The sequence below is a fragment of the Hemiscyllium ocellatum genome, chromosome 28, assembly GCF_020745735.1.
Source record: "Hemiscyllium ocellatum isolate sHemOce1 chromosome 28, sHemOce1.pat.X.cur, whole genome shotgun sequence".
In the NCBI taxonomy this organism is placed as follows: domain Eukaryota; kingdom Metazoa; phylum Chordata; class Chondrichthyes; order Orectolobiformes; family Hemiscylliidae; genus Hemiscyllium; species Hemiscyllium ocellatum.
The window spans coordinates 610,381-619,754 of NC_083428.1; the positions used below are offsets into that span (position 1 = coordinate 610,381).

The 9,374-nt window shown below is 42.5% G+C and overlaps 1 protein-coding gene across 1 annotated transcript in view; it reads left to right on the top strand.

The window, feature by feature from the left end:
* Window positions 1-6,813, top strand: part of klhl26 (kelch-like family member 26) — a 7,331-nt gene extending 518 nt beyond the window's left edge. The window contains exons 2-3 of the mRNA XM_060845984.1: window positions 265-447; window positions 2,757-6,813. Of these exons, the coding sequence (XP_060701967.1) occupies window positions 265-447; window positions 2,757-4,320 (1,747 nt within the window). The 3' untranslated portion in view covers window positions 4,321-6,813. The remainder of the gene's footprint in view (window positions 1-264; window positions 448-2,756) is intronic.
* Window positions 6,814-9,374: the final 2,561 nt, after the last annotated feature.

The following is a 9,374-nucleotide window of genomic DNA, read 5'->3' on the forward strand; positions in this document are numbered from 1 at the left end:
CCCCCCCCCCCCACCGTCTCTCACCGCCCCCCCCGTCTCTCCTCGCCCCCCCCCCCCCCGTCTCTCCACATCCCCGGATCTCTTTCCCCCCCCGTCTCTCTTCCCACTCCCCCCCCCCCCCCCCAGCTTCTCGGTTCGACCCCCTTCTCTCCCCTCCCCCAATTCAGTTTACTTTCAGAATATGCTCCCATCCCGCCCTGTCTCTCCATTCAGTATTTGTTTTAATATTAGTATTCTGCCTTCCTCCTGCTTCTGTCCTCTCAGTATGGCTGAGAAGCACACTGCCCAGCGTCACACATTTGCCGCCCCAGGGCACAGTGCCACTCTCCTCCGTGGCTTGGAAATGCTTCGTGCTCGTGAGCAGCTCCTGGATGTGGTGCTGATGGTGAATGCAGCGATGTTTCGAGTTCATCGGGCTGTGCTGGCTGCATGCAGTGATTATTTTCGGTGAGTTGCTTTCTGCCTTTTTAGCTGCAGTTGTTTTAAATTCTAAAAATCATTTGCTTAGATTTGAGTAGATCTGGTTCAACCCCCAAGATGAAGGTGAGAGTTGTGGTGGGTACAGCCATTCCCAAGAGATCAGGTCTTGCCTCTGGCCTGTGTGTGGGAGGATCATCTCAAGCGTTAGGGTCAATTTGTCATGCTGGGTGGGTTTTGTTTTGTTTTGTTTTACACAGGATCTGAGTAATTTTGAATTTATAAAGAACAACAGGACCAAAGGATCTTGGGTTTCCATGCTGTTAAGCTCTGACTTAGGTCAGCTTTAACTGGAATATTGTCTAATTTTGGGCACCACACTTTAGTAAGAATATAAATGCATTATAGAGGGTGCAGAAAAGATTTTCAAAAATAGTTCTCCCAACCATTGAGGTTCCCTGCCTCAGCTAACCCTCCCTGCCTCAGCTAACCCTCCCTGGTAGTGCATTTCTGAAGCCTTTCCAATCTCTGGATGAAAAGCCATTCCCTCAAATCCCCTTTAAACCTCCTGCCTTTCATCTTAAAGTTCTTACTGACCCTTCAACTAAAGGGATCAGCTGCTTTCTATCATCCTGCTCATGTCTTTCATAATCTTATACCACTTCCAATGGCTTCCTTGTCAACCTTCTGTGCTCCAAATAAACCTGAACTCTCTAGCCTCATAGCTGAAGTGCTCCATCTACATCAATTTACCCGTGAGTCTCCTATGCACCTTCTCCATTGCAAACACATCCTTTCTATCTTGTGGCAACGAGAAGTGCACAGATATTCCAACTGTTCTGTAAACTCCAACATGACTTGCCTGCTCTTCTACCCCTAAATGCAAGTACTCCGTTTGCTTCCTTAACTATTTATTAACTTGCCCTGCCACCTTCAGGTATTTGTGAATAAGCTTGCAGAAGGTCCAGAGGGAATTTAACAGAGCTGTGCAAAATCTTGAGCTTGATGAGAGTATGAGGAGAGTGTTTCCATTGGCAAAAGGATTTATTCACAGCTAATTAGACAGATGTTGATTTCCGTGGAGATTTGCTGGAAGGCTTGACAGAGATAGGAGCGAAGGCCATCCATGATCTGACTGAATAGCACAACAGGTTTGAGGGACTGAATGGCCATACTCTTTCTCCTATTCCTTATGAAGCAGGTAAGGTTGATTTGTGGTGATTATCTTATTTGACAGTTAAAAATCACACAACACCAGGTTATAGTCCAACAGGTTTAATTGGAAGCGCACTCGCTCTCGGAGCGACGCTGTCTTATTTGACAGTGGTGACATGCAGAAAAGGGTTTTTTTTTGTGTTGCTTCTGGTTAGGATCCAGAAATCTCTGTCGTAGAGAAGTGTTGATGCGGATTCAGCAGTGGCTTTCAAAAAGAGTTGGATTATTTTCTTGAGAGAGAAAGGTTTGCAGGGCTACAAGAAAAGGCAGTAGAGTTGACAGATGGTGGGATTTGAATTCAGAAAATATCTGGAATTAAGAGAATAATGATGACTGTGAATCCATTGTTGACTGTCAGAAAAATCCATTTGGTTTGCTAATGTCCTTTAAGGGAAGAAACTGCCATCCTTACCTGGTCTGACCTACATGTTACTCCAGACCCACAGCAAGATGGTTGACTCAATTGCTGTCAGGGATGGGCAATAAATGCAGGTCTGGCCAGCGATGCCCTCATCCTGTGAATGAAAAGGTTGAACTGGTTTGAGGTATGCTTGCAGAGAGTCAGCATAGGTCAAATGGGCTGAATGGCATCCATCTTTCCTGTAAGTGTTCTCTGATTCACACTTTAACATGAACAGGAATATCGAGAGAACAGCTGAACAGAGTGCAGAGTTAAAGTCAGCAACTCAGCTGGATTTACTATCCAAATGCTGGACACCAATCTTGAGGAAGGATGTCGGGGTTCTGAAAATAGTACAGAGAAAATTCACTAGGTAGGGGAATAAAAAATAAAACTGACTTGAAATACTCCCAGGTCTGGCTACATCTATTGATGATAGAAACCATGCTAACATTTCAGGTCTGTAACCTTTATGAGAACCCATGTTCTGTTTTGATTTCCCACAATTGCAGTATTTTGCTTTTGTACGGGGTGCAGAATGTCAGTTATGTACACGACATTTGAGAAACCTGGATTTTCTCTATGGAGCATAAATTAAACAGAGTTAATTAGTTGTAATGCAGGAAATCTGTAGCCAGTTTGTACACAGTAGGATCACACATGACCATTGTGATAAGGACAAGATAATCCGTCTATTTGATTCCTGTGTTTCTTCCATCTCTAGGGCAATGTTCACCGGGGGAATGCGGGAAGCAGGCCAGGATATCATTGAGTTGAAGGGTGTGTCTGCCAGGGGCCTGAAACACATCATTGATTTTGCATATAGTGCTGAGGTAACCTTGGACCTTGACTGTATTCAGGATGTGCTGGGAGCTGCAGTCTTCCTGCAGATTGTGCCTGTGGTGGAATTGTGTGAGCAGTTCTTGAAGTCAGCTATAAGTGTGGAGACTTGCCTTAACATTGGACAGATGGCCACCACTTTCAGCCTGTCCTCTCTGAAAGAATCAGTGGACGTTTTCACTTTTGCTCACTTCCTGCAAATTGCTCAGGAGGAGGATTTCCTACAGCTGCCCCTTGAAAGACTCATCTTCTTTCTGAAAAGCAACAAACTGAAAAATTGCAATGAAGTTGACCTGTTCCATGCTGCCATCAGATGGTTGCAGTATGATGAGTCTCGACGAGCCAATGCCCACCTGGTTCTGTCTCATATCCGCTTTCCCCTGATGAAATCCTCTGAACTAGTGGACAATGTCCAGATGCAGGCTGTGATGGTGGAAGATCCTTTGTGTCGTCGCTACCTGTTAGAAGCCTTCAACTACCAGGTCCTGCCATTCCGCCAGCATGAGATGCAGTCAGCTCGGACCAGAATCCGCTCAGACACTGTCTCCCTTGTTGCCTTTGGTGGCACTCCATACACTGACAATGATCGGACAGTGAGCCGCAAAGTCTTTGCTCTTGCTGATGGGAATGCACGTCAGTTCACAGAGAGACCAGAGATGGAGATAGGCTGTAGTCATGCCTGCATTGCTGTCTTGGATAACTTTGTATATGTGGTGGGAGGTCAGCATCTGCAGTACAGGAGTGGGGAAGGAGCAGTCAGCTGGTGTTTCCGTTACGATCCCCATCTCAATTACTGGCTACGGATTCGGTCTATGCAGGAAGGTCGCATTCAGTTCCAACTGGATGTGCTGCAGGGAATGTTATTTGCCACTGGGGGCCGTAATCGATCCGGGAGCCTGTCCACAGTCGAGCGTTACTCCCCACGACGAAATGAATGGACAAATGTGTGTTGCTTGAAACGGCGGACTTGGGGACATGCGGGAACATCCAGTGGGGGCAAACTCTATATCTCTGGAGGCTATGGTATCACCATTGAGGATAAGAAATCTCTTCTCTGCTACACTCCTGAGACTGACCTCTGGGAATTCAAAACCCCAATGAATGAGCCACGGGTCCTTCATTCAATGGTTGGAGCGAATGGACGGATTTACGCAATCGGTGGCCGTATGGACCATGTTGACCACTGTTTTGATGTCCTAGCAGTTGAATATTACATTCCTGAAACTGATCAGTGGACAAGTGTCAGTCCAATGAGGACCGGCCAGTCTGAAGCTGGTTGCTGTGTGTTGCAAAGAAAGATTTATGTGGTGGGAGGATATAACTGGCACTTGAACAATGTGACCAGTATTGTGCAAGTCTATAATATTGGCACAGATGAGTGGGAGAGGGACCTGCATTTCCCTGAATCATTGGCTGGTGTTGCCTGTGCCCCCCTTGTTCTCCCATAGCTCATAGGGCAATGATAGCAGAGACACTGCTGCAGGACAGAATGGAGGTGCCAGGGACCTTCACTGGTGGCTATTCAAGTAACCATACAGTGACCTGTTTGATTTAAAACATATTTGAACTCATCCATTCAACTGTGTTCCATACAGCTGTACTAAAAACCTATGTTGACGCTTAAATATTTGAATCCTCTCCATATGGCTTCAAATAGTGAAAGCAAAATGAAGCATATCAGAATTGCAGATAAAAGACTCCAGCCAGCTTTCATTCTGCATGCAGTATGGTCCCCCCCATTCCAAACCATTGGTCCCATATGTGTACAGTATTCCAGTACCCCTGTTGTCATGCATGGATCTAATAATCAAGCCTTGATACGAGTTTCTTGCCTTCACTGCTAAAACTGGCAACAGTACAGTGTACTGAGTTGCTGAGCATTGGAATCTTTTGTAAAAGCAAACCCTCCCAAGATCCATGAGACATTCAGTTCCAACAATGATTCTGTTGAATGTGCATTGAAAGCAAAGCTGACTTTTCACGCTCAGCATATGATGAACTCTTCAAGTCAGGACAGTAGCAAAATGCAGATGCTGGAAATCCTGAATTTAAAGCAAAATTGCTAGGATACCAACAAGGTCAGACAGCATCAATGGAAGGAAACAGTTAAGGTTTCAGGTCAAAGACCATTCATCAGACATGCACCGCCTTTCAATCTTTCTTTCTGCAATTAAGTTTAAAGTGATCACTGTATTCCTAAATGTTATTTCTGCATGAAGCCTCTGTGATGAACATTGCCGAAAGCACCACCATTGGTTACAGCCATCCTCAAGAAAACATGCTTGGACCCCAACTATTCACAATATACATGATTTAGATAAGGCAACTAAATTTTGTTTCCACATTTGCAGACAGTACAAAGCTGGGGGGGTGAACAATGAGGAATTTGCTTGAGTGTGATTTGGACAGGTTGAGTGGGTAGACAGGCGCATGGTAGATGGGTATAATGTGGATAACAGTGAGCTTATTCACTTTGGTAGCAAAAACAGGAAAGCAGATTATCTGATTATAATAGATTGGGAAAGAGGGAGATGCAATGAGACCTGGGTGTCCTTGTACATCAGTGGCACGCAAGTGGTACATTGGTCTGCATAGGGAGAGGAATTGAGTACAGGAGCAATTGTACATGGCCTGAGTGAGACCACACCTGGAGAATTCTTGTACAGTTTTGGTTGCCTTATTTTACCAACCAATGAATTATCGATTTTCCTGTGACGTCACAATTTGTTTTGTGCTAGGCCCTTCTACCTGGTCTTCAATTTATCCTGTTAAAAAGACAACCAAAACTAAGCCAAAAAAAAGCAAGCAGAAAGCATTGCTTCTCATGTTGCCCTTTAAAGTCCCTGACCTATATATTCACTTGTGCCATGTCTCATTTCCAGATGTGATCTTTCCTTTGCTTACTGATTGTGAGCTTTCAACAAGCCCTCTCTTAAATAGAGCTGAGATGACCCACATTAGTTAAGTAATCAACACCTATTGAAACTCTGTTCTGTTTTCAAGTGATTGACTGATGACTGTCCCTCAGCCAGCTGAGTCAGTTATCTTTACTGCCCTTTTAGCTAGACCTCTGAATTTTAAACTTTTAAAATAGAAAAAGAAAAGAAAGATTTACTGTTCTCTTCCATACTGCGTCCAAAGTCCCCAAGGTATGTACTCAAGCTGTGTCTAACTCTGGATGTGATCTCCTCTCCCTGACTGTGCAAAGCTTACTGATTCAAATGGAACTAGACAGGGTAAACACAGAAAAAATGTTCCTGAAGACTGGGGAATCCAGAACCTGGAGCTCACAGTTCAAGGATATGGGGATTAAAAAAATTCTTCACCCAGACACCAGTGAACCTGTGGAATTCTCTGCACAGATAGCAGCTGAGTCTGAAACAGCCACTTCTAAATCTACAGCAGAAGAATGAGAGGTATTCAACAAGAAATCAGGGAGACCACATGACCCCATTAGAGTGAAATGTAGGAGCAACAAGCCAAGAGAATCCTGAATGTCAAGGAATATTCCACACTGGATAAAAAGGAAGAGATAGGTAAAGAACAAGGACAAAGGGGTCGAATCAACGGAGGCCCTTGTGGGGGATAGGAAGTGGCGGGGGAGGGGTTGGATTCTTAAGAAATCCACAAGGAGTGCAAAGAGGAAAATTGGAAAAAAAACATTGGCAGGAAAGATTAGGGAGAATCCTGAGATGTTCCCTTTCCCTTTGTATACTTGTAGAATAAGGGGAAAGGAGGGACCAAGGGGAAAATTTGTACATGGAGCCAGATGAATTTGATAGTGTTATGGATCAGACCAAACCCCCTCAAAATATATTCAGAAGATGGTCTAGACACCAACCTTTTCTTTTCTTAAAGATAACTGTAAGGTGTTGCATTCCAGATTGAATTCAATTGGTCAAACTACTTGATGTTAAGCAAACCACATTTCATTTTTGCACTACGGTTAAAATACAAACAAAAATACCGAAATGCTTAACAAAATAATAGATATATTAACTACTAATTAACTGTTCCAATATAGTAACATCTTATAAACATTCTTGGCAAAGGCAAATTCAATAAAACTGATTTATCTCATTTGTAATTCTAGCAGCAGGAGGAGAACCCCAGATTTCAGCTGTAATAGAGAGAGGAGTAACAGCTTCCACATTCAACTTCAAGACTTCAGCACTTGCTACTGAGAAAATAAATCTAAAAGGCCTAGTTCTGTGGGAACTTGATCCCACCCATTCAGGCTGCTTCTTTGTTCTAACTTTTAAAAAAAAACCCAAAGTGCCTTAAGCTGTCTATTGGATTCAAATAGGCAATTTGGTACCTCTGCCTTAAAACCTTCCTTCAAAAAAGCCAGGACAAAACATGGTCACACTTCACATTCCTCCCTCCCCCCACCCCCCTCAAAAAAAACTTTCACCAATGTACAAAAATGGATTCATTTTTGAAAACCTTGAGTCTTATGCTATTATTTCACTACAATTCATTACATTGATGCTCAGCGTGAAAACATCACTGCTACAGTCCATTTCAGTCAGTATTTTTCTGCCACCAAACCCCTTTATCTTCCTTCATCAAAGTCATGATAATGCATCAGCAATTATGTTTTCTCGTCCTACCACATGTATAATTTTCAAATTGGCTGTAATAATAAGCTCCATCTAAACAGTAGAATTTTTGTCCTTAAATTTCTCCAGAAACTTTAGTGGGTTATGATCAGTATATACAGTTGTCTCAGACCCATTGCTGGCAATATAACGTTGAAATATTGTAACACCATCACCAAGCTCAAAGTCTCCTTCTCAACTTGGAAAAATTACCCAGTAGGTCTTTCGATCTTCTCGCCTTCTTGCAAGAGTACAGCACCGTCACCCACATCACTAGCATCAACAGCCACCTTGAGTGGTTTTGCATGATTAATTGTGGCTAACATTGGAGCAGTGGTTAGCGCAGCTTTCATGCTGTCAAGTGACTTCTGACAATCTTGCATCCACTGAAATTTTCTGTACTTCTACAATCAGTCAGTAGTGCAACCATACTGCTAAAATCTGGTATGCACTTCTGATAAAAGCCACTCAATCCTAGAGTGCTAGTACTTCCCTCTTCGTCAGTAGTATAGGAAACTCCCAATAACCTTTGTTTTCAAATTATGGGGCTACCTTTCCATTTTCAATGAAATGGCCCAGGAGCATAATTAGGCTTTTGTGAACTCACTCTTAGCCAGGTTTATCACAAAGCTCAACTCCTGAAGTTGATCAAATATTTCTGACAGATGCTTCAAATGTTCCTTACATGTGTGACGAAAATCACCAAGTCATTGATGTACACCATACCATTGGGTAATCTCAAAATGACTTTATTGGTTAGTCTTTGAAATGTGTCTGGCCCATTTTTCATACCAAATGGCATGACTTTGAATGTTACGGTCCATTCAGTATTGCAAAAGTGGAAATTTTCTTCATTCTTTCGGATAAAGGTACCTGCCAGTATCCTTTTGAATAAGTCCACAATGAAATATAAGTTTCTTCTCCCCCCTTCTCAATGCAGTCTTCCAAACGCGGAATAAGGTATGAATCAGACTTTGTAACTGCATTGACTTTGCAATCATCTGCACGTAATCATTGGGTACCTCCAGGCTTGGCAACTTTCCTATGAGTGAGTTCCATCTGCTGTAACTCACTTCAATTATATTGTCTTTGAATACGTGTTCTAATTTTTTTTAAACTATGCTAAATTTACAGGGTTAAGTCTATAAGGATGTCGCTTAATTAGAACAGCATTTCTTACATGTACATAATGCATAACCAGTACTTTCCAGCTTATTCCCACATATCTCCCCATGTAATTGTAATATTTCTTTCAGGTCATTTTGATTTTTCTCTGGAAGGTAAATCAATATTTTATTCAAATTTTTGAGATATTCCTCATTGTCCAATTTAATTGGAAGAATGCCTGGTTCAGAATCATGAGCTTGGTTCTTTACTCTGTTACTATCAGAAACACATTCTCCATTTACTTTCCTTCCCTATCAAAATACCTTTTGAGTATATTCATATGACACTGAGAGATTTCTTTCTATCTGGCGCTCTGAACAAATAGTTTACCTCACTCAATTTTCTTTTGATTTGATAAGGCCCACTAAACTTCACCTTTAAAGGTTCACCTGCCATTGGAAGTAGCACTAACACTTTATCTCCACTAGCAAAAGTACGATTATTTTGATTTCTTGTCAGCTTCCTGTTTTATCACCTGCTGTGCTACTTTCAGACTATTCGGTAGGACAGACAGGAATGTAAGGAAGGTGGTATAGCTCTCGCATTCAAGGACGACATCAGGACAATGCTGAGAGATGACAGGTTCTATGGAGCACGAAGTCGAATCCATCTGGGTGGAAATTAGGAATTCCAAAAAGAAAAATCACTGATAGATGTAGTTTATAGGCCACCAAATAATAACATCACATTGGGACAGGCAATAAACGAGGAAATAATTAATGCCTACAAAACTG